The sequence below is a fragment of the Epinephelus moara genome, chromosome 4 (genome assembly GCF_006386435.1).
Source record: "Epinephelus moara isolate mb chromosome 4, YSFRI_EMoa_1.0, whole genome shotgun sequence".
NCBI classification, from domain to species: domain Eukaryota; kingdom Metazoa; phylum Chordata; class Actinopteri; order Perciformes; family Serranidae; genus Epinephelus; species Epinephelus moara.
Genome location: NC_065509.1, coordinates 27,286,382 through 27,312,163, shown reverse-complemented (window position 1 = coordinate 27,312,163; position 25,782 = coordinate 27,286,382). Strand labels below are relative to the sequence as shown.

Sequence of the window (25,782 nt, the reverse complement as noted above, 5' to 3'; positions counted from 1 at the left end):
CAACATAACATGTAATTGATATGTTATCTGAAGCCTAATTTTTATAAACGTTATATTCATACTGGTTTGATCGTATTTCTTGATCTTTGCTGAGCAACAGTTTTGTGTAAAGGAATTAAAGGCCCGTCCCTAATATAAGCCTGTTGAGTTCATTGATTTACGCAAATAATAGCCTGGGCTACTAATTGAAGTTTTACGGTAATTCTGGAGAAAGATAGTTGATTGTTAAGTCTCATTCTTGGGATGTCAAATACCAATGCTTTGGGTTGGCGGTTCACTCCGACAACCTACCAAAGGTTGTCAGTATTCAACGAACTGAGAGTGAGACTCAACAATCAGCTGTTTTTGTTGTTGTTTTTTTTCTCTCTTTATGTACTAATTAAACAGTATCTAGTCCGTGAACTCTTGGCTGATGATCCCTCAGGGTAACGTACAGCATCGTTGCCCTGCCTGAGCAGCTTTAAAGTGATCTCAAAACCTTGTCCCCATATGACGGTTGAATGGAGTCCAACGACAACATCCAATAATCTAATTCATTATTCCTGACTGCAATAGTGTGACAATCCATCCACAAAACCCATCATCCAGCTACCTCTTTAATTAAACAATTACAGCCGACTGTGGAGGTGAGAGGATCCGCCATCAATCCAGTGGATCTACCTTTATAGCTCTGTGTCTTCTGTGTCTTCTAAAGGTCACTGACATTGAATGTGGGTCCTTTGAAAGACCTGAAAGTCAAGCTAAACCTCGGCCTCCTCCCCAAATGACAACCATCAAACAGTGAATTTGATTTACATGAGGATTTTGTACTCATAGTGGTACTCGTTGTAAAGCCCTGTTGCATACCAGTAAGTCAGCAGGTCACTCAGATTTCTGTAAACCTGCCACCAGCACAGATTGTACAAAGCTCGGTAGAGGAGCCATCTGTCGTCCCGGCTACCATAACAACCAAAATCCAACTAATACCACTCTACTCCTGTCTAAGCTATAAGAAAGGAAATCCTTGAACATTCGCAAGAGTCCATTCACAAGACAATCCTTTAAACTCAGTGACTCTAATAGCATCTCACAGCTTACAGCAAAGAAGTTATTTAATAGGCTGATTTCATTCATGATTACATGTTCCTGCAATAGCTACAAGAAAATATGGAGGACTGTATTAGCACAATGTGGAGTACACAACATTGTTCATGTTCTGTAGCAGATACACTGGATAAATCTGAGATTGATCCAAAAACCAACAAAGACCAAGTGACCAATATAGATTCACTCCAGGACACGGCCTGTTTATTACACTCCATATGCATCCCACCCCCAAAACTGCCCACGTCTCGCAGCCTACTCTCTGACAGTCACATACACAGCATTATTTTTGCACACGCTGTGCCCCAAACAGTAAAGTTCTAATGAATTAATCAGATTTTCTTTGTAACAACCTTCGTTGACAGGCTGGGTAAGCTGAGGGGAGGGCTCCAAGGTCGGGAGGTCATGGTTATAAGCAAACGGGAGGCGGTGATTGGCACTCACTCACACACACGACACGGTGTCCGTCCACAGTGTGGGATTACAGAGGACAGCGGAGAGGAGTCATTGACAGAACTGAAGGCACGGTAAGTGAAATGTCTCTCTTGCTTACCAACAGGACACTTTCATAACTCAAACTATCTCACAGAAACAACAAGATTCACTTATTATTAAGTTTGAGGAATATTATTTCTTGATTTCTTTACTTAAATCACTTGTAAAGTCAAAAAAGTACTCTTTCTACTACAGTAGGAAGTTATTCAGAAATTGTGATTGTCATGCTGCAACAGTAAGTCATTGATGGACTTAATCATTAATGCTCTTGGATTGGTAAAATGTAAAAAAATTTAAAAAAAAAAAATAAAGAGTTTAAAGTTTTAGAGAAAAAAAACAACCTCTAAAAAACAATAAACTAAGAGTGACCTTAAATCCAAAACTAACATGCATCCAATCATCAAAGATTTATCAGAATTGTGTGATTTAGTAACCCATTCTTTTCATCGTTTCTATTTGCAGACTGGATTCATAACTTTCCAATCAACATGTCAAAGTGAGTATCAAGAGTTTTGGCTCATTTTCTTATTGACTCAGCAGCTATCCTGACACAGTAACTGGTTTACATTAGGTTTACACATTTTCAATTGAATTGCTTAGGGCATTGGAAATTCCATTAAAAGACATTTGATGAAGCTCCACCTTTCTAATAGTAATGATTTATGCCGCCTCAGAATAAACAGAAAATAACAAACAAACTTAATCTTTAAATTCATCTTGTAACTTCAAATTTAAAGCATTACATTGATTTTATGATTTAATAACCTGATTTTTGAAACTTGAGGCATCATGATCCACGCTGGGATCAAAGTGGATTACAACTTTATAAGAAAGAAGCCCAGTGGCTTTCAGTATATGTTACATCTTGGCAGAGGGTCTTCCAGGATGCAGATAAATCCTGATTAAGGTGGATTGTGTGGATTTGATCTTGGAAGCGAGGTTTACAAGACAGGGGAAAAGTTTTAAAGGGATTACTTGGCACACACCCGAAGGAGGCAAACACCACCGAGGATTACCTGTTTGTTTACAGCTATATGCGTGAAGCAAAGGGATTGTCCTCACAAGGTTATGTAACTCTGGGAATATTAAGAAAAATTGGGTGTATTGATTCAGAATTTCACACATGTACCAAGAAATATTCAACATTCAGTATCATGGGTCTATTCTCAGCTGAAATGTTGGATCAGTTCAAGAGGTTTTCAGGAATATGCCACCTCTATGAATCTAACCAAGCACCATGCATGAGTTCATAAACCAAAATTTTAATTAAATTCTAAGCTTTTAATTTTACATGTCACGAAGCAAAATGTATTGACTTACCAAATCATAGTTATGTCCTACGTCCAGATCAGACACCTGTGCCAGCAGGTGCATTTCCATCCTGAGCGCTAATCCATGCAGCAGTGAGGTGGAGGGCTGGGGGGATATCCTATAATTGGAAATGACAACTATGGGAGGCGGTCGTTGCACAACATTATCGCCTAAGACCACTTTAGAAGTAGAGAAAATAAAGTTATTTAAAGGAAGAAACTACTGAGAGGACATTAAGACTTTGTCCTAAGGGTCTTGTTTTTTATTTAACACATCCAGTGAGCCTAAAAGTGTTTTAAAGGGGGAAATAACAGTGATTCACTGCCTTTTACTTTTCCTCTCTTTTCAGGGTATTCAAGAAGACCGCCGGCAACGGACATGTAAGTGGCCTCTATAATATAGTCATTACAGGGCACCTCTCGGGCATAGGGAGGAGTGCATATTGTATGTAGCCCGTCCAACTCCCAGAAATAACTTTCAAACTCTTGTAACCTCAGCGGAGGCGTAACTGTTTTCCTTTTTGATTTTTTTTCTGTTTCTCCCAGATTGCCCTGTACTTGGGGAAAAGAGACTTTGTGGACCATGTGGATTCAGTGGAAGTAGTCGGTGCGTGACACAACGTCTGGTTTAACATCCTCAAATTTGCACATACACGGGTCGCTGTGTGTTCTAATGCTTTTGGCTTTCCTCTCATTTGCAGACGGTGTTGTTAAAGTGGACCCTTCTGGTCTTGACGGCAAAAAAGGTATTAAACTGGTCATTATGTCCCAAACAAAGATTTTTTTCTTAAGTCTGTAGAATATGATTTGTAGGCTTGGACATCTCTGCAGCACAATACTTAATTCAGAATAGTATTTTGACACATATTTTGCCTTTGACCAATGTTGCTCCTATAGCAGTAGACAAGTCCATATTGCAGTTTTGATAAAATTCTAATTAATTGTTCAGCCCGAATACAAAGACAAAAATACACTTAAAACATTCCCTTCCATTGCAGTGTTTGTCTATCTTGCGTGTGCCTTCCGCTATGGAAGCGAAGACTTGGATGTCATTGGGCTGTCCTTCAGGAGAGACATCTGGATACAGCGTGTTCAGGTGTATCCACCCACAGGTGAAAACACAGCCAAATCACCAATGCAGGAATCCCTCATGAAAAAAGTTGGAGAGCAAGGATGTCCTTTCGCCTTCCAGGTGAGGAGTCATCTCACTTTATATAACACATCAAATCCTGTCCGGTCAAACACCTAATTGGGCAACCTTCACCTTTGCTGTCCCAAATGTTATTTATTATTTTGTCTTGTTTCTACTTGTCTCAGATGCCGGCAAACCTCCCATGCTCAGTCGCCTTACAGCCTGCACCAAATGATTCTGGCAAGGTACCACTACCGTCCATTTTCAATACTGCTTTTTATTCACTCTTTAAATGTTCGACAAACACATTCATCTTTGGGTTATGCTCTGTTGTAGGCTTGTGGCGTGGACTTTGAGGTGAAAGCATACGTCGCCAACGCAGCCAACAATGCAGATGAAGTCATTGAGAAGAAGTATGTACGCCCACAGTCAAACCACGTTGTCAGACGAGTCTTGTATTGCATTCTTAAGCTGCAGCAAAATAGAGGGCTAACCGTGACCCTCTTTGTGTGTCTTTTTTTTTTTTATCTTAGGGACACGTGTCGTCTGATGATTCGCAAAATACAGTTTGCACCAGCCAGCAACAAGGCAGGACCCACGGCTGATATCACCAAGCAGTTCATGATGAGTGACAAACCAGTTCACCTGGAGGCCTCCCTTGAAAAAGAGGTACATTGAAGTCTACACTCTGTCATCATATACATATAGCTAATATTGGCAAATGAATAATTTCAAATGAATTCTTTCTTTATTTAGATTTATTACCACGGAGATCCAATTGCCGTGAAGGTAAAAATCAACAACGAAACCACCAAGGTTGTGAAGAAAATCAAAGTTTCAGGTGAGCAGCGAGGATGGGGTTAAAGCTTGATTAAAGTTAAAGGTATAATATACAGGATTTTCTTTAAACAGTATATAAAATCATGCAAAAACTCCTCTCAATCATCATTTATGACCAACTAGAAGTGTGTGGGGGGTGTATTTATCTGCAGAGACTCTACCATCTGCTTGTATGTTCTTATTTTGCTGTGATCGGGACATTTTTGAGCACATTGCGCAGGTGAGGTTGACTCTTTAAAAGAAGGTTGCAACCAGGTGCCAGACCGCCAATTTGGGGTTTGCTTCCACTTGCACCTTCCATGGTGATACTGTTTACAAACAGTAATGACAATTTCTGCACAGTATACCTTTAAATCCTTAATAAATTGTGTTTTCTACCTAGCGCATAAGAGTGAAAAAGAAGATGAATAAGGGTTCAAGTGTGTCTGTGTATGTATATATGAACAAGAGTAATATATTTGAACTGATCACTCTAACAGAGCTATTTTTCATTTTTAGTTGAGCAGCTAACAAGCGTGGTGCTGTACTCATCTGACACTTACACCAAGCCAGTCTGCTGTGAGGAGTTTGGGTAAGGCTTTCAGATTTCATTTTCAATTTAATTAATTTACCAATTAGAATTTTCTACTAAATTAAATATCTCTCTGCTAGAGTATATTCTCACATCGCGATACCCCTAAATCTAATCAATACACTGCTACACACAGGGAGACAATTAACTCCAACTCTACATTTGAGAAGTCCTTCCAAGTCACCCCCCTGCTGGCCAACAACAAGGAGAAGAGGGGTCTTGCGGTGGACGGACGGCTAAAAGACGAGGACACCCACCTTGCATCAACTACTCTGTAAGCCACTCGAGGTCTCTCATCTTGTGAGGTTTTCATCCTCTTATTGAGAAGTGGTGGCTGTACAACTCTACACTGTGTCATCCACTTAACGTGTCTTAGACCAAATCCTCAAGGTGTGAAGGGTAAACTATTCCTGTCTCCTCACAGGAGTCAAGGAGACAAGGAGATGCAGGGAATCATCATCTCCTACAAAGTCAAGGTCAATCTGATGGTGTCTGGCGGAGGGTAAGGCTCAACTAGATAGAAAATATTCACACATAAAAACTTGAAATTGTGCAGACTAAAGGTTTATTTTATTGTGCTCTCTCACCAAAAGCCTGCTGGGTGGCCTAACAGGAAGGTAAATATTCATCTCTTTCATTTGTGTTCACATGTTATTAGTGTAAATAATATGTATGTTACTATTCTGTGTATTTCTAATAATAAAACCTTGTTTTTCATTTTCAGCGATGTCACTGTGGAGCTTCCTCTCACTCTGATGTCCCCAAAACCTGCAGGTGAGTGAAGTGTTAAATGCTTCCTGAGACATTTCACTTAAACCAAAAACACAGTGCTGATTTATTAACCTGTGTCATGTCACGGTCCTCCCCTTTTATCCTTCTCCTGCATGTCATTGCTGCATCCTGAGCAGAAGTGTGAGTATATTACAGTCTCTATGAAAAGACATGCATTTGCCTGTAGCTTCGATGTTTGTGACATGCTGCTTATATTTTCTCCTGTGTGTTTGTGTGCTTTATGAACCACAGCGTATTGGATTAAAGGCCTCTTTAGCTCAGGTGAGATCCCCTCTAATTCGCTACATCTTACAGGGTTTACTACTTCAAGGTGCTACAATGCATGTCCTACCTCTTAAATGAATACCTAATTTCAACACTATGGTGTTGGACTCATCATGATTCAAGTTCATGATGATTATATCAAAAAATAATCTCAGGACTGTTTCGTTTGTTAGACGAGCATTTGCATCATAAACTTAATGAGGTCTTATGAAATAAGCATAGATGTAGGTCCACGAGTGAGTGCACCATTTCCCTCTACAACCCTGCTGCTTTTGGATTAAATATTACATTTGAATCATTGTTGCTCCACCTCTAAGATGACATTTTGTTAGATTGTCTCATGGCTGCTGACTGGGAAGTTGCACAATAGCTATTTCTGTATGCATTAGATATAAATCCCACCTTATCCATATGCAAAAAGGGGTAGTCTGCATTTGTAACAGGTAACATGCAATTTCACAGTTGCATGTTACCTATTGTGCCTTTGCGGTATATAAAATAAAATGAAGTTCATTACCTTGGTGTTATGTTGAACTTGCAGAATCAGTTGTTTGTTCCATGCCAACAGGGCGGACATCTCAATCGAAGCCATGGAGGACTGAGACAACCAGCTAAGGAAAATCATCTCTCTGACAGAGAACACAGAATACAAAGGAACTCAACAACGACGAAGAAAAGCACCAAGTGTCACCAAATCACTACAATGTTCTTAATTCATCTGTAAATATACGTTTTTATTAGGCATTACTGTGAGAACTCAAAAAGAGTCACTGAAAAGACTCTAAACTCTGAGTGACATTCCTCTGATTGCCATTATAGCACTGAATAGAAATAAACATGTGTTGTACATTTTTCTTTGTCAAAAGGAAAGTCCCATAGTATGTAGTGTTATGAATACCAACCATGCAGGCATTTATTTATTCTTAAAGTTTATTGCTGTGTCATTAGATACATTGATTTGTTGACTGAATGTACAACTGTGGCTTGAATATCCCCAAAACACTCCTACTTGTAACAAGAGAAGTTAATAAACATAAAACACCTTTGTTTCCCTGATTATTCGGTTGTGTTTATTTTGCCCAGTATTTTCATATTAAGACTTAGATTTTGTTTTTAAAACTGAGAACATCATTGTACCAACAAAGTGCTTGATTAGAAATTTGACACATTCAAAAAAAGATAATATAAAAGTGTGAAAAACTGCATTTTGTTATCAAAGCTCTTTGGATCCATCTGTTTCTTTTCTACTCAGACCTCACCCAGACACCGTCATTTTTATGTTAACTGTATACATTTCATTTGGGGCTAAAATTAACAGTTACTGACGAACAAATGTTTCTCTGAAACATTGCTTTAAAGCACTGGTCTGAATCATACAGCTAAAGATAGAAGCTATAAAGCTGGCTATCTTTTTGCTACACATTGATGCGGTTTTCACAGGGACCACTTGTGCCAAAATTGTGACTCACAAGGAAAACCACAGGTTTAGACAACCTTCCTCTTCGTCTGCTACTTTCTTTTCTATTTGCCCTTAACAACAAACACACTAGCTGGTGAACTAGCTTTAGTAAAGTGTCAACAGCTAAATCAGCGTAACATAATTGTGGGCCTACTACAGCAACACTCAACCAACAGCTTGCAGGCCTAATCTGAACCCTGATAAGGTGCCAGTTGGCCCTCCAAACATTTTCTGATTCTCAGTGAAAAAAAATTGACTCACATTGTGAATTTTACTTATACATCTAATGTAAATGATACAGATACACTTTCGATTGGTTGCTGACCAGAATCAGCCGATCAGACATGACCGGTGACCGGCAAGTCAGTCTCAGATGTAGCCAGTCCAGTGCCGATCAAATTTACACGTATGTGAGATGGCGACACAAACTACAGCAGACAGTAACTGACTACTGTCAGAGCCGCTGCCACCAGTTCTCAAAAGGTGTAATCAGTGACATAAGGTGGTTACGACGGGCCCCAGTGCACACTATTGTGCACATATTGTCTCGTCCCATGATCAGAGACTTGACATTGTATAACATTAAAACACGTTTAATAGTTTATTATAGTTTATTTGGAACAGGCATATAATTTTGTTATATATATGGGCAGGGTGGGTGGGCGTGTGTGTGTGTGTGTGTGNTTATTCACTGAGTTGCTAAGTAGCCCAAAAATGTAGCATAGCAGCAAAGCTGATGCTCATGTAAGTGGATGGAAGAAGCTAAAAACACTTAGTTTCTTAGTCAGGGAGGTAAAACTCAATAAAAACACAAATAGGGGTGGTCTACCCTGGTCTGCTAGTTATCTGATTAGTCAAGATAACTAGCAGACTACTCTGGTACTGGATAATAAGCTCTAACGTTTCACATAGAAAAGCTTATGCTAACCATTTCATGAAAGTGAATGGAAAATGCTAAACGATTAGTGCCATATTCAGAGGGGTATAGTTACACAAAAATACAGATTTGGGTGGTTTAACCTATTTGGCTGGTTATTTAAGTTAGTTTTATTACCAAGCAGGGCCCATTTGATAGATTTGGTAGTTTATTCTGTGGCAGCAAAACATTTTAATGCTAGTGATTCAAAGGAAAATAAAGCTATTTGAGCTGAAAGGGTGTGATCAGATCACGGTCCTGAAAAATGGTGTGATCAGTCAAATGAGTTGTTTTAAAACTAGGTTTTCTATATATATATTTCTATGTATTTATCATGTATGTATTTTTATATTTCAAGTCAAGTTTCCAGTGGTTTAAAACAAAAGTCCCAAATATGTTTGTGTATGCTGTCATTAACAGTTCTTAAAAAGAAAGAAAATCAGGATCTACCAACATCGGAATCGGCAGGTCAGACTTCCAATATCCAAGTTTTGGATATTGGAAGACTTCCAATATCCAAGTTTTGGATATTGGAAGTCTGACCTGCCGATTCCGGCCAAGAAAGTTGCAATCAGCCTTTAGAAAATATGGTACCAGAGTCCATAAAAATAGCTTGTTTATCAAAAACAATGCCAAGAGAAGATGCCCTGTACTCCTCCCAGAGGTACAATCTAAGCCCCAAGTGTCCTCAAAACCTAGAAATGCACACACCTGACCTGTGTGGAGCTGCTGCAGCTGGCTCCTGGCCTCCTGCCATTTTGCAAAAGCAAGTCGAGTAACCCTGGCCTGGCATCGGAGGGGTCAAAGGGTACAGATGACCCTGGCCCAAGGCCAAGGGTGGGCCCATGAAAAAGGTCTATGGTTGACCCTAAAATGAGATCAATTACAACAATTTACTTACTGGCTTAAATCACTGACAAGACAAGTTATGTGGATTTACACCAGTGGTTTCCAACTGGTGGGTCAAGGTCCACAAATGGGTCGCAGGTCCATTCTGAAACTGACTTGCTAATGTGTCAAGATTGTAAAAAAAAAAAAAAAAAAACACTTTATATTGAAGTACAGTGAATATGTGTGCAGCAAAGGGTCATTTTCTGTTGTACAGAAAATAAAAAACAGACAGCTACTTATCACACACAGCAAACTAGCTTGACGACACCAAACGCATGTATGATGCTGAATATTTTATACTGTGTGGACCTTGAACTAATGACTAAGGACAAATTTGGACCCTGTGGCTGGACCAGTTGGGGACCACTGATTTACACGATAAATAAATGTAATTTTATAATTAAAACACATTTCAACGTGCCATTTTATACTCTCTAATCAGGCACTGGAGGGCATTTTCAGCCCAGGACACACATGTGACTACCTCTGCTTTTTAAAATAAGAAAACAAGGTCTTAACAGTAGATAGAAGTAAAAGTACCCCCCCCCTTATTGGGTGTGGATGAGGAGCCCACTTTTGAAAATGTGGTCCCCCTGCCTGCATTTGCAAACCTCTGGCCTGCCTGGCCTACAGTGTGTATATGTTCACTCCTTCTGTCACCAAAATCTATTAAAATACTCTTTGTTGGACACATAAAGAAACAGCACTGTATCCTAATTAAAACATGGACATGTAATAAGGCTTTACGTTACCATCTCTGCCGTTTCTCAGTAGTTGCCTCTTGGTTGCGCTATTTCACTTCTGTAGGTTTAAGAAAACAATAGCGCTGGCTAGTGCAGGATAAAGATACACTACTTGCTCCTCTCCGGTCTAGACATCACATCATTAGCCAAGTCAGCTAGTTAGCTGTTTATTTTTGGACAAAATGTCAACCACGACCGGCGGCGGAGAGTTTGGCAACCCTCTACGAAAGTTCAAGCTCGTCTTTCTGGGCGAACAGAGTGGTAAGTGGGGAGCGGCGGACTTGAACCAAGTGTTAATTTGGTCGGATGTGAGGAATGTTAGAAGAAGTGGCTAAGACTAACGTAGCATCGGCTAGCTAGCTTCTAGGGCTAGTTTGCTGTTGGCTAGCAGGATAAAGTTATCCACCGGTTGTGAACGGCCAGTGATGATACAAAGCTAAATAATAATATTTCAGCGTCCACAATGCGTTTAAGAAAGAGTTAGGTCGCATAAAGATAATGGACATGACATTTTTTCTTACTCGTGATGATGTCATTGCTTAGCTGGCTAGCGCTATATCGGCAAGCTAGCTATGCATCTCGCCCTTTAGCGATAAATGCTCACAAAACGTAGAGTTACCGTTTCATATCATGAACGTATTTGGTTTATCTACATATTGGCTTGTCGCCAGATTAACGCAGTGAATATTGTCCTTACCGTGGCCATTTGTGATGCATCAGCATCATCTAAAAGCTAACGGCAGTTGGCTAACTACTTTTTAGCTAGCGTTAGCAGTTAGCTGTGCTAGACTGAAATGCACTATCTGTAACGTTCGCTAATAATGACGTTTACCTCTCACTGAAATGTGGCTGTCAAGAATTTGTTACGAATTTTTGCTTCCAGACATCAGACTGTGAATTCAGTTTGCCCGTGTCTGTATGTGTTGCGCTATTCAACTCACTAGCATCATTAGCTTCCTACGGCAGCACCCTTGCAGAGCCACGTCGGCCAGTGGGTGCAGAGCAGTCGGCCTTACCCCCACCATTTACCGTCAGCTCACAGGGACTGGCACTGACTTTATCGTGTATTATTGTATTTTAGGGATGATTGCGGAGGACGGCAGTGGCATACTCTCTCATCACGAAACAAATAGAAGTAGCCAAGCCTTTTTCATTTTCCAAAATCTTGTGGCTCCACCCATACTGCCAGCTCAGCGTGTGGGTTCAGCTGTCCACATTGCATCAATGATAATAGCACTTTACTCACCATGTGTTGTCACGGACTCATTGATTTTTTGTCTTTCTCCTAAAATGCAAAAATAGAAATTATACAAAGGGGTGTTTAATCTTGATTTTGCTTTTTTTTTTTTGTGTGTATAAATGGTCTTTTATTACCAGGATCAAATCTCTAAGTGTCTATTGCTGTGTTTGTACAGTTGGGAAGACCTCACTCATCACCAGGTTTATGTATGACAGTTTCGACAACACTTATCAGGTAATAACATGTTCATCTCAATATGACGCAGAATTAAGGCACTGATTGATTGCATTATGATCAATGTGTGATGTTTTCCAAAAGGCATTTTTCACAAGAGTCATTATGACTTATTAATCACAGGTGTAATCGATAACATTAATTATTTATGGCTGTTCCATGATCTTCCAGATTCTGTTTTAGCGTACATACTGACTTACTGGTTTGATATGGGAACACTTTAATGGAATAGGGCCAGTGCTAATGTTTTTAGCTTCACCTGTGGTGTTCCTTCTGATGAGTCAAAGTGTTTTGAAAAAGGTCTATAGATAATGTTTAATACACAATGTAGTCATCAACTTAGTCTAATATTTATTCTTAGATATATATCTTATGCATTGTCAAGTGTCATGCCGATAACAATGTTTTAATGCAATGATTGTCTTACAGGCAACTATTGGCATTGACTTTTTGTCAAAAACCATGTACTTAGAAGATCGCACGGTAAGCCCTGTATATGTTATTCTAATTCTCATCACTCCCATTGTTGTAGTTTTACAACTGCTAGAAAAGCTTTAAGCATGCATTTGCTTTTTATGTAATAGCCACCATTTATTTCCCTTTCACCATTTCACATTGTTTTCACATTATCCTAGATTTTCTCATTCATTTTGTCAGACATTTGATCATGTTTTTAGCTTCCATCGTTATTTCAAGTTTTTGTTTTCCTTCCATCCCCTGGCTGGGTCATGAAACGCCCTCCCCCTTCTCACAATCATTTCACGGCTGGCCACAGATTCGGCTGCAGCTCTGGGATACAGCCGGACAGGAGCGTTTCCGCAGCCTCATCCCCAGTTACATCCGCGACTCAGCCGCTGCTGTGGTGGTTTATGACATAGCCAGTAGGTATCATGGCCTTGCCTCACCTCCTTGTCCTTCGTTTCGTATGTGGAAGGGCAAAAAAAAGAGCATATACTAGCCTTGCAAACCCCACTGGACAGCATGATGAGGATATATTTGCATCAGCTGTGGTGATACTAAAGCATTTCTCCAGCAGTGTCCAGGGGGGTCTATGCTTCCTTTATGCTGTTACATATGAGGCTGATGGAAGAAATAACAGTAAATGCCTTCCAATGTCACCTCATTGGCAGAGATCCTCTGAAACGGGCTATATAATGATTCACCAGGGCCTACTCTTACATGTCTTATCAGCGTAACACTGGTCATCGCTGACCCTTCTGCATTTGAATGATTCTCCCCATTCCTCCATAAAAAGGCCATTTTCATCTCTGCTGCTTGGCTTGCAGTTCCTTTATGTCTGTGCTATTCTCCACTTTCTTGTTCTGCCTTTCCCCTCCTTTATCTCCTTGTCCTTTTCTTCCCCCCTCCGTTCCAATCCTCAGGTCCGGCTCCAGCTTTGGGACACTGCTGGACAGGAGCGTTTTCGTAGCCTAATTCCCAGCTACATCCGTGACTCTACCATTGCCGTGGTTGTTTATGACATCACCAGTGAGTCAGGGCTGTACTCTAACCTTTCTGTAGGGGTCTAGAGCAGTTGAAAGGAAGCTGTGTTTGCATAGTTGCTACTCTATGTACTTCTGCTAATAACATTCAGAATCTCTCTAAGTATATTTCCTTTCTTCAAGCTTCTAATACTTTCTCTTGCTAACACAACTACTCTACAAGCTTTTCTTCACTAAGATGCTCTACCTTTTTAATGAAGACTAATAACTGCTTGAGCACTCTTTTAACCATAGCTAGATAACAAAATGTTTTACGTCTTTTGTGGCTACATGTGGTCGATGTCTGTAGTAATTTTGTGTGGGTTTTTTTCATCCACAGATCTTAATTCATTCCAGCAAACCTCAAAGTGGATTGATGATGTTAGAACAGAAAGAGGAAGTGATGTCATTATCATGCTTGTTGGGAACAAAACAGACTTGGCGGATAAAAGGTACATGGTTGTGTGAGATGTGTGAAAGATTGTAATGATTTTCTTATTCTAGTTACAATGATTTATAAATAGACTGTTTTATAATTCTAGGGCAACTAGAAAATAGGTAGCATCAAGTAGGGATAGGCGATATATCGATTATACTCGATGTATCACAGCTTGTTTAGTGGGACGTATAAAATGACTATTACACAGTCATCGACTATAAATTGTCACAGCATTTATTTTTTTAAAGCCACCAGCATGAAACTCATTTTGGCGTATTGGTTCGCTCGCAGCTCTCCTTTGACTGGGTGATAGTGTGAGCAGACAAGGCGTGTGTTTTTGTATCTGCAGGGCTCCAGACTATGTCCGTTTAGTCGCATTTTGCGACCATGGAGCACCAGTGTGACATGAAAATATTATCATTAAATGGACTGGAGAGGCGTTAGCTTGTTTCCTGCTCACAGGGAACAGTTTACCGTTACTGCTAACTGCTAACATGTAACTGTTAACCAGAAGTTCACAGCAAAAACATCAATGCTTCAAAATAAAAGCACCAATGGATCCGCTTTGATTTATTTAATTGTAACAATACTTAATTCAACTTTATTACAACAGTATTTTATTTAACTTTATAATGACAGTACTTAATTTAACTTTATTGTAACTGTGGTTTATTTACCTTTTTTAACAACAGTATGTTATTTAACTTTATTATAGCAGTACTTATTTCAACTTTATTATAACAGCATTTTAATTAACCTCATTGTAACCATAGTTTGCTTACCTTTTTTACAACAGTACTTTATTTAACTTTATCATAACAGTACTTATTTTACCTTTATTATAGCAGTATTTTAAGTAACTTTATTGTAACACTACTTCATTTAACTTTATTATAGCAGTATTCAGGTGACCTTTTAACAGTATTTGCATTAACATTATTGTAACCATAGTTGACTTGCCTTTTTTACAACAGTACTTTATGTAACTTTATTAAAACAGTACTCACTTTACATTTTTTACAACAGTTCTTAATTTAACTTTATTGTAACCACAATTTACTCACCCTTTTTACACCAGTATTTAATTTAACCTTATAACAGTTTTTTATGTAACTTTATTATAACAGTACTAATTAACATTTTTTACAGTAGTACTTTTTTAACCTTATTGCAACAGTAGTATATTCAGTAATAAAGTAGTATTGTCGTCTATAGTAATTTAGAGGAGATTTCAAAATAGAGATATGTTTTGTGTATTGCAATATAGCTTAAAAATACTGCGATATTATTTACTGAGCATATCGCCCAGCCCTGGTATTAAGTATTATAGTATATAAACTGCCAAAGCCTGGAGTCCCACTTTTTTTCCCCTCAGTGTATCCCATCTAATTTTGACTCTTACCATCCCTTGGCATTTTACATACTTCAGCCTTTTTATTAGTGATTTAAGTACTTTTATTTATGTATTTCTTTATTTCTTATGATTTGATCATGTTTCTGTTCTGCCTTTTTTTTCCGTTGCTTTACTTTTTTGTTCCCTTTCCTGCTCTGTTCTCTCCATGTCATTTTGATTTGATTTTTTTTGTGTTTCCCTCAACACCACACTCCACACCACCCCCTCCCCTCCTCCCTTCCCGGGACCATGGCAGGCAAGTTTCTGTTGAGGCGGCAGAGAGGAAAGCTCGTGAGCTCAATGTGATGTACATAGAGACCAGTGCCAAGGCTGGCTATAACGTCAAACAGGTTGGTGTCCAGCAACAGCAGGTGTAATAGTCCTGACAGTCATGATGTCCTTTAGGTTAGGGAGGCCAGCCTGTGCCGTCCGGGATGTACAACTCCTCCATGTTTTCATTATATGGATCAGCGTGTGGCTGTTGAATGAATGAGTGATCTCCGGAGTTGTTCTCCTGCTGCTTCATCTTTACTCAGCACAGCAGCTTCTCTCCCTTCGTCTCCCTCTCTGTCTGTCTGTGTTTTAACTAAACTAACCTCTCTCTTTTTCAACCAAAAAAACAAGACTCTGTGTTGAGCTCTCTTTGTTTCTCTCTCCATCTCCTCCCTCTCCTTTTGGCCTGTCCTCTTTGCGATGTTTCTTTCCACATCTGTCTGTTCGTCCATCTCCCCCCCTCTGCTTCCACCTGAGCAGACAGATCACCACGGAGGAGGGCGAGCAGAGAGCTAAGGAACTGAATGTCATGTTCATTGAAACCAGCGCAAAGACTGGCTACAATGTGAAACAGGTAGAGATTCTGCTCTCTCGAGGTAGTTGAGCTAATTCTGCCCACAACAGTTTACATTTAACTCTTTCCACCTCCTTTTTCCCCTCTCGTGGCTCATCATGACATGTCTCGATATCCTCAGTGCTGTATTAGTTGTATTTTCCCTCCACAGGCTTTGCTTTTAGATGTTTCAGTATGTATTCACCTGATCTGCACAGGGTCACTGCTACTGTGCTTAATTTTCTTGAGTACTTTTGTCTGATTCACTAAACTTCTGCAGCTTTCAAAATGTTTCTGTGACTGTAATGGATTTGCTCAGTAGAGGAGGTTAGCACGGCAACCTTCACTTTCATGCTGTTATCTCAGCCAGCAATTACAATCACGTTTTGTGTCACTGCTTTACCTGCTTCTTGTGTTTGTACGGAGTTCCTCTGGGGTCACATAGAAGAAGAAAATACTCTGTAAATCTGTGCGAACAGTTTTGGAATCTGTGCCCTTGGATTCATGCTCTGTTTACGTTTCTTCAGCCCACTACCTGAACGTTTACTGTTGCTATGGCATCAAGTGCCTGCTAATGCTGGCCTATATATGTGTAGCTTAATCTTCCAAACAATGACAAGCCCTAAAATGACAATTTCTGACTCATAACTAACAGTTTCATCACTTAGGACTTTAACCATTGTGTTGCCACAAGTTATATTGTCAAAATTAGAGAAATAAAAGCTTAACTCTCTGTGGAGCCACACTAATATAAATGATGGTTGTTTCCACTAGACCAGGGGAAGGCAACCTGCAGCTCCAGAGCTACATGCTTCCTTTTAGACCCTCTCCATTGGCTCCCTGTGGCTTTGACATGAAATTATCTGGAAATTAATAAGTTATTTTTTAACATTCAGATATGCATTTGTCATTGTTGTAGGCCTACAGTTATTATTGCATTCTACAACAGTAAAAATGTGAAATCAAAACATCAAATTAAAAAGTGTTTTAACATTTTATCAACTTGGTAGAGAAAGATTTCCGCACACTTACATCTATACAGTATTTCCCTTTTTTAGTTTTCGGGTCTATTAGACCTTCATACTTGTATGCTCTGATGAATGTCTAATAGACCGAAAGCTCAACAATAAAGGGAAATACTGTATACATGTAAGTGTGCGGAAATCCTTCCCTACCAATTTGGACTTTCTGGTGTTTCCAGCACCTTGCCAAGACCAAGCCATGCATCAACATTTCATCAACTATAATGTGCATCATACATCTACATTACGACCTGGTGCCCTTTCCTCTAAATTTTGCTGAACTTCAAAAGCAGTGGCTAGCCTGGAGTCTCTCTAGCAAGGCTAGCTGTGAATTACATATCCAAAAATGGAAAAGTCTTGGAGGAAAATGGAGGATTTAATATTGTGAGGACAGATTAATTTTCTTTCCCCACCAACGCTGCAAAGTTTAAGTAGTAAATAACTGTAAAAAGCCCACTGCGGAGTAGCCACCTTGTAGTAAATCATGTTAATGAATGCTCAGCTATTCATAAAGGTTTTCGCCAGTAATGGTTCTTTGACTAGTAAAGGTTGCCGCCCCTGCACAAAACTATAGTATTCAAGTTTTTTTTTCTAGGATTGTTAAGTGCTGACCTGCCTTACTCTGCCTTTGTCTGCCCCCGATTGGCGCACCCTGACATTAGCCTAATCTTAAGCAATATGTTTGCTCAAACATGCCTAAACCTAACCAATCCAACCAACAAAGGCAACGAGTACTAGCCAGTCAGAGTGAGACAGGGGTGGGTCATGCCTTCACCATCACCAAAAAAAATTGCCTCCAGTGCCCATTTGGTGCTGTGTAGAAAAAACAAAATCCAAGGACACTGTTTATAAAAACGTTGGCACAGACTTACACATTTTTACCATGTGACCTTGGAGGGTTTCCGTGTTTGCCTGTTATTCAATGAAATATATTGATTGGGAGTGACTACTTGTTACTTTGATCACTTTCTGTCTCTACTGAATAGCCTTGTGACAGTAGGGGTGGGTGATGACTATGTTTACACCACATATTGTGAGGCAATATCATCATCAAATTTTTTAGTTTATACTGAGGTAACCATGCCTTCAATATCACTGGCCAGTGTGGGGGATGGAGCAAATGAAGGAGTGAGCTTACATCAGTTCGATAGTGGATTGACAGGATATTTTGCATCAATGTGAACACATTTGAATAGATTACACAAAAATATACTGAGTTTCCAGAAAATCCGCAATATAACAATATGGCAGTTTCATTACATACACCATAGAAGAAGATTTTATCCAGATCACTCACCCCTATTTGAAAGCATTTTACATTTGCTACACATTAGCAAAGGTGCTCAATCATTTAATTCTTCTTTCTTTGTTTTGTAGCTGTTCCGTCGTGTTGCTGCTGCATTGCCTGGGATGGACAGCACACCAGAGAAAAGCAAAGAGGACAGTATCCTTTATAAAGCCGCTTTCAACAGAAACTGTTGTCAGGTTATTATTGCCATGGCTATAATCCTGTAATGAACAGATAAGCTGGTAACAAGTACTCGTAGTTTACCCTGCAGAAAAGACAGAATGTTCAGTGGTTAGATGGCCGCCAGATAACACTGCAGAAAATACTGAAGTGAAATTTGCCAATTCATCGCTGATGTTGCTTAACCAAGTCCTCTCAGTGATCGACATCAAACTGGAGAAACAGCCAGAGATGACTGTCACCGAGAGCAGCTGCTCATGCTAGTACACCTCACCCTCACCCAGCCTGTCTCCTCCCCACCAACAGCTTGTCTCTCAGTGGCCACTCTCTCCACCCTTGGCGCACTGCCACTGGGATGGAGGACCTGTCTTTTTTTTTTTCTTTTCTTTTTTTTTCCCTTCTCAACTCAGTGACTTTTCAGAGTAACCGTGTGGATGTGCATTACTGTATTGAAACAGATTATCTTGGGGGAAAAAAAGGTTCAAAAGTAAACATTTAAAACAAGGAATAAGTTAAACGATATGTTCAGATTTTCATCCAGTTGCATGGCATTATATAGGATTGCAGACTGACATAGCTAACCGCTCATGAGTTATTGCACAGTTCGGAATCTTAGTGCTGTTACTCTTGTCATTGTTGTAAAGTAAAACTGCTTGGGATTATTTAAATGACTCCGCAGGGCTGAGTTCTCGGCCCTTTGTATTTTACTTTTTTATTTTAAATGGAGAGTTTGCCTACAACTATTCTATCTCTGAGATTACTGATTATTTCTTGCGTATTTTGAGGAAGTAGAGGCAGGATCTTACCAGTGGATTTACGTCATCGCTAACCATCATATGGCCACATTAGGCTGAAATGGGCCCTTCTCATTGAGGATTGTGCGTTCATTAGATATTATTTATATCTAACACATCTGTGGGCCTAAACTGCCAAATTCAACAGTGTGTTAGCAGACCAGACTTAATAATTTGAGACAGCATTTAAAACAGTGCAAAAGGGATGTGTAACCAAGTAATGAGGTCATAGATCATCAAAGGGAAACCATCCCAAATTCACTAGCTACTAACCTGAAGCTATGTCTGCATTAAACTACAGCAACTGTCTTACTGATGTTGGTAAATTAGCTGCACGCATACTAACACGTCTGAGGAGGAGTTTTCTGCCATTAGATGCCCCCAAATAAAAAAAGAAGCCAGTGTTTAGTTTTTCCACGCTGATGGAAAGTTGTCACTTTGGTCGCTATGACGTACCCACCATTTCATCGACAGTTTGTGTTGTGTTGAGTACACTATTGCAAGAACATGCAGCATGCTCACCATGCCGGATTTATATGGATAAGAACACAGATGCCTTGCTTGTTTGTTCACCAACGTTGTGCACTGAATCAAGCCACAATATTGTAAAATATAAAAGAAGCCGGCTGACTGGTTCATGGCTTCACTAGTTGTTTTGTAGAGCTGGTAGGTAAGAGTTTGTCCTCAGATACAGCTAACGCTTACTAACACCCTTGCTGTAAAAAAAAAAAAAAAAAAAAAAAAAAAAAAAAGTGCAGAGAAGTTAGTTGCAGTATCCTTTTGCTGTATTGCTATTGCCTGTGTAGGACTGTTGGTTTTTTGTGTTTATTTATTTTGTAACTTGGACATACAGATAACATTGTATGCTTGACCAAAAGTACAGATGCTGACACGCATGTTGAAAGTTTATTTTATTTATTGTTTGCGTGTCTGCCGGGGCTCCACCTACAGGCGACACTTTGGCCCGGTAACGTTTTTTTTTTTTTTTTCCTGTCGCACTGCTAGAAAATACTTTTTTGCAGTGTGCGTAGTCAGTAGCTTGGTTTACAGTCACAGGTTAAGGCTGCACCGTCTTCACACACACATACACACACACACTCTCACACACACAGTGTAACACAAACCAACTAACTAGCCATAGCACAACAAAAGACACTGGTCATTTTGCTGTAGCTTGTTTTGAAATGTCAACGTTTTAAAATGGATTTAAAAATGTAAGTATTTAATTACATCAAACGACCATTTTAACATGAGCAGCTCTTCTATTACTTGTCACTGACTAAATACTCAGCTTTGTGCTCTTCTGAATTGTGTCTGTCCATTTGAAATATGCTGTCTACTCGTGTTTAGCAACGTTTGTGTGAATAATGTACTATTACTATCTGATGTATAAAAAGGAGAGTTAATGAAACACAAGTGTAGGCCTATCACATGAAATAAAATAAAGATATTTCACCAAAATTTAACAGGTGTGATCCCTTTCTTTATGAAGCACTGCTGCTGGGAATGGTGGGTTTCAGTCTTATGGCACATTCATCATTCTAATATTTCAGATGCTATGGATCATTACACATTTATGTTCTGTACAACACAGTATTAAGACAAACTGTCATTGGTATGTGACATGAAGTTAACACAAGTAACAGAGGTGTAAATCACAATGTTTTATCAAAAATAAAAAGTGAAATGGGACGACAGGTTTTTCATGTAAGAACTGTTAATTAACTATTTGTAGAGCACTTTTCAAGCTAAAAGCACAAGGTACTTTTCAAGTTGCCGAAAATACAAAACAAAAGTGACACTAATAACACATAGGCATATACATACTCCTTCACCAACATATACACATAAACACAGTGCAAGTACATACACTCCCATACACACAATAAGTCTATCAACTGTCTGCGGTAGTCATAACAATAACTCAGTCAAGATTATTCCAACAGTTGGATTATTAATTACAAGATTCTAAAATGTGGTTATTGCACTATTGTTTTGCACAGTGGGTAGATTTTGTACAGTATTAATCTATGTGAGCACATGTCGATGGTCATGAGCATATATGCAGTCTAAGTGCCATTATAAGGAAAGACTATTTGCTTAAATCACTGAACTAAACAGGCTTATATTTGGGACAGACGTCTATATGAGACAGGCTTTAAATTACTTCCTCACAAAACTGTTGCTCAGCAAAGATGGGAAATGCAATATCTATATTTATCAATATCAAATTGTTTATTTAAACCAGTATGAATGTCAACTTTTTTAACATCTTGGTTTAGGATATATCAATTATGAAAGATTCACCACTTTATTTATGTGTCTCTGGTAAATCTGAGTGAATTATTCTTTGGTGCTCACGGTTTCAGTAAAATAACTATTACATTATAAAGAATCTTACCGAGCTAACGATATGTGTAGGATCTCCATATTGACAAAAGCTTAAACATGTCCGCCTGAGACAGGAAATTTTGTTTGGAATGCATTTTTAATTTCTCCTACCTATTTGGGATCAGAAGGACCTGATGAGCGTAAAAAACTAAACACTGTGAATGATAATTAATGTCCTCAAACGAGTATGTCCTAATTAACAGCATCTTAGTTTGTTACTGTTGCTAAAATTAGTCACATTTGTATTCCATATCAAGCTACAAACATTATTAATTATAAATAAACAAGTTTCAACCATTAAATGTGATCAGGTGTGATCACAACTTTTGTGTCGGGAGAAGGCTGCCATTTTGTTTTTACATGGATTAATGTATTGTGGTCTTACTGTCACTAGATGGGACAAAAAAGTTTCCACGAACGAGGACAACAGGTCTAAGTAATGGAGAATGATATACACCCAAAGTAAACCCAAAATGTGGTGTACTCATATGAGGACACAGGGTCTCAGGAGGATATATATATATTTGTTTGCACAGTCTTAGCAGCTAACTAACGTTAGCTTCAGCGGGTAGCAAACAAGACAGTTTAATACATCTAAAGAGGTTTTATAAAAATGAACTACATGGCAACCAGACCAGGCGTCTGATTGAGACAGGCTTTTATGTGTCAAAATGTGTGGCCACACCCAGCTAGTGAAAGGAACTGGGCGTTTAACTGGGATTAGGCTTTTATTTAAAGTTTTTCAGTATGTAGGTTGTATGTGTGCCTGTATATGACATATGTGTGAGTGAGCAGTCATGTGTTGAACTGTTTAAGAATTGTATGCGGAGATGTTTTAATGTGGAAGATTAGCCAATGAGCTACAAGGGATCCAAAAAATTCATAATCAAAACTGTACATGTTGTACACACACATCTATAGGCGATACCATACAGCCCCTCAGGCATATCTGAGAAATGTGTGTGTCACAGGTCGCTAAGTACACTGAAACTACTCATCACAGGCATGCAATGTCATGACAGAAAGGTGTGGCCAAGAATGAACATGCGATTGCATCACACACGCACTTACGACTTTCTCGATATTCATCTTTGCCTAAAAACTACGGAAAGCATGTGTTTTCAAACTGAATTTCAGAAACTGAGGTGTTTCAGGAATTTTGTTGACAATTTTGACCCACATAGGCCTGTTTATACCAGCATGGCCTGGTTTCCATTATAGCCATGTCTTAGGATGGTATTTGTAGTGGTGGAAAGTAAGTAAGTACATTTGCTCAAGTAGTACAATCATGAGGTACTTGTACTTTACATGAGTATTTCCAATTTATACTACTTAACACTTAAACTCCATTGCATGTCTGATAGATAATTGTACTTTTAGCTCATTTATTTTAAAGCTTTGGTTACTTTAAAGAATTTAATTAATACAAAATAAAATCAAGTACTCAATTATAATGTCTAATTATAGGTTAAGCTGCCCAGCAATAAGCTATATATAGGTATATATCTGGGTGTTCACACAGACAATAAACTGGACTGGACTAAAAACTGGAGTCTGTAGTGGAGGTGTCAGAGAGGAGGATGCTGAGAAGACTACTCAGTATTCTGGACAACGCCTCTCACCCCTTGCACGCCACTCTTGAGTCATATCAGAGCACAATCAGCCGTGGACTGAGACCACCGAGGAGCACCAGAGAAAGCCACAGGAGATCTTTTCTACCTGTGGCCATCAAACTGTGTACTGTAAAACTTCAATCAGTAGCCCAGGCTGTTATTTGCTTAAATCACTGAACTCAACAGGCTTATATTAGGGGCAGGCCTTTAATTCCTTTTACACAACACTGTTGTTTAGTTAAGATGGGAAATATTCGTTCATTCATTTTCTGCTTATCCTCTTGGGGGTCATGGGGGGCTGGAGCCTATCGCAGCTGATACTGGGTGAAAGGCAGGGTACACCCTGGACAGGTGACCAGACTATCACAGGGCTGACACATAGAGACAGACAACCATTCACACTTACATTCACACCTATGGGTACCAGTTAACCTAATCTGCATGTCTTTGGACTGTGGGAGGAAGCTGGAGTACAGGACTCAAGCCTCTAATTTAGACGGGCCTTTATTTGTCAACATGTATAGCCACACCATGCTAGTAAAGGGACTGGGTGTCTAATTGGGACTCGGCTTTTAATTGAAGTTTTAGGGTAACTCCTCCCCCTTCTGTAGGGAGGAGAGCTGAAACAAAGGACACTGACAACAAAATTCACCTATACATTAGGTGCACTACAACTTTTACATGATGTACATTACTACTATTGCAGCTTCCAAATAAGTTTAAAAAAATAGCCACCCACAGACGCCATAACGGGAGATATGATGAACTCACTGTCTATGGTTTAGTTTTACTCACTGCTTGATGATCCAGGTGCTACGGTTGGTTTTAGAGTTGACTGATTTGCAGGATGTAGGGAGAGTTGCAAGATGACGCTGTGGCATTCCCAAAAACAAACAGGCCTTTCCAAAAAACAAAGTTCAAATCAATGGGGTAAAAACGACTTTATCAAACAATAAAAACTAAGATTAACCAAAAACACAGCGGTTAAGGACTGTAACCCTGCGGCGTCTTCCATGCTCCACACTCACTTCATCACACCTGTCTTTAATTAAAGGTTCCTGAGATGCCAGGTCAAGTGGCGTGTTAAGTGACTCAAAAAATAATAAGAAACTAGGACTTGCTCAAAATGGCTATAACAGCTACTTTTCAATATCTCGTGCAATATTTTCTCAACATCATGTGCAATACTTCTCATTGTTATATCATACACAATATAATGTTGATTATCAGTATCAGTATAATGTTGCTTTTGCTTATTTAACATGTAACATCTTGTATATTTTGAATATTTTAAATGAGGTTTAGGGTTAGTAGTAGGGTAGGGTAATACTCTATTGTTTCTAAAGCTGGGCAGAGTGTGCGACCTTGACCTGGGGAACCCACTAGTTGTTACTGGTTGTTACTGTATTTTGTGTTACTGTAACTGAAGCATTATCTAGCACAAGAGTTTCCTTCGAGATAAATTAACTGAATTGAATTGAATTGAATAAAGTAATTAAAATGAGTGCTGTCTTTACCAGCTACAACATTAAAGTAATACATAGCTTTATCATTGAGGTGAGGAGATATTTTGTAATGGTCATGGGTCAGAGTAATTTTTCGTGTTTGCGTTGTTTTTGTATTAAAAGCTTGTAGGTTATTAGTTATGAAAAAACTCAAACACTTATTAAAAAGTCCAAGATAATAGCATTGATTTGAGTCAACTTTTAGCTAGCGAGCTAAAGCCATGTGGCAGCTAGCTTAAAATGTTGAGGTGTCAAGAGGTCAGCTGGGGATGGTTGTCATAGTTGTGTGACAGTTCAGGAAGACAGTCAGCATGGCAAACATGTTGTAGTCCATATGTTCTCAGGTGTTATTGATCACGCACACACACAATGTTGCTTTTGTTACTCATTAGGAAACAATGTTGTATCTAAACAGTTACATACTTCAACCTCGGCTGTTTGACGTTTTGACGTTTTAACAAAAGTTTCTGGTCACATGGTGATGAAGATTTATCTGTTCCAAACCCACTGTTTCATTTATTGTTATATTCATAATGAATTGATGTGATACGATGGCTTCAATAAAGGCTAGATTTGTTTCAGAACTGTAAATTCCTTCATGTTTCTTCTCATTAAAGACGGTAATTCAAACAATCAATCACCTGGTTCAAATTCATGGTTTAAACAAGAGGCATTGATGGTGTTTCTATTTTAAAAACCTAAAAACTTACATATTTTAAATCATTTTTCCCCATGAAACCCCACTGATAACTATATGGACATCCCCGTGATGGGGTTGGTTGTCATAGTGTCTTTGATGATTAATTTCTTTTTCTTACAACAAGTTGTAAAAATAAAAGTGACACCCATTTCAAGCCTATTTAATGTAGGAATGATTACT

At 39.0% G+C, this 25,782-nt stretch overlaps 3 protein-coding genes across 6 annotated transcripts in view; 2 read left to right on the top strand and 1 right to left on the bottom strand.

Moving 5' to 3' along the window:
• The window catches only part of inppl1b (inositol polyphosphate phosphatase-like 1b), a 39,485-nt gene extending 32,353 nt beyond the window's left edge, over positions 1 to 7,132 (bottom strand). The window contains exons 1-2 of the mRNA XM_050042378.1: positions 7,005 to 7,132; positions 2,899 to 3,007 (exon numbers count right to left, since the gene is read on the bottom strand). Of these exons, the coding sequence (XP_049898335.1) occupies positions 2,899 to 2,906 (8 nt within the window). The 5' untranslated portion in view covers positions 2,907 to 3,007; positions 7,005 to 7,132. The remainder of the gene's footprint in view (positions 1 to 2,898; positions 3,008 to 7,004) is intronic.
• Positions 1,500 to 7,543, top strand: arr3b (arrestin 3b, retinal (X-arrestin)). The gene is made up of 16 exons (XM_050042379.1): positions 1,500 to 1,610; positions 2,041 to 2,074; positions 3,239 to 3,269; positions 3,435 to 3,495; positions 3,590 to 3,634; positions 3,887 to 4,080; positions 4,206 to 4,265; positions 4,357 to 4,433; positions 4,554 to 4,689; positions 4,777 to 4,861; positions 5,359 to 5,431; positions 5,568 to 5,705; positions 5,856 to 5,933; positions 6,025 to 6,048; positions 6,156 to 6,484; positions 7,056 to 7,543. The coding sequence occupies exons 2-15, from the start codon at positions 2,067 to 2,069 to the stop codon at positions 6,211 to 6,213; spliced, it is 1,068 nt and encodes a 355-aa protein (XP_049898336.1). The 5' UTR covers positions 1,500 to 1,610; positions 2,041 to 2,066; the 3' UTR covers positions 6,214 to 6,484; positions 7,056 to 7,543.
• A 3,073-nt stretch (positions 7,544 to 10,616) lies between these two features.
• Positions 10,617 to 20,854, top strand: rab41 (RAB41, member RAS oncogene family). 4 transcript variants are annotated; one of them, XM_050042075.1, is made up of 8 exons: positions 10,617 to 10,757; positions 11,912 to 11,970; positions 12,400 to 12,453; positions 13,353 to 13,458; positions 13,792 to 13,903; positions 16,037 to 16,130; positions 18,509 to 18,575; positions 18,799 to 20,854. In XM_050042075.1, the coding sequence occupies exons 1-8, from the start codon at positions 10,679 to 10,681 to the stop codon at positions 18,861 to 18,863; spliced, it is 636 nt and encodes a 211-aa protein (XP_049898032.1). In that variant the 5' UTR covers positions 10,617 to 10,678; the 3' UTR covers positions 18,864 to 20,854. The 4 variants fall into 4 exon arrangements, with proteins under 4 accessions (XP_049898032.1, XP_049898030.1, XP_049898033.1 ...); XM_050042073.1 differs by lacking the exon at positions 16,037 to 16,130 and adding an exon at positions 15,540 to 15,633; XM_050042076.1 differs by lacking the exon at positions 13,353 to 13,458 and adding an exon at positions 12,746 to 12,851.
• The last annotated feature ends 4,928 nt before the right edge of the window (positions 20,855 to 25,782 follow it).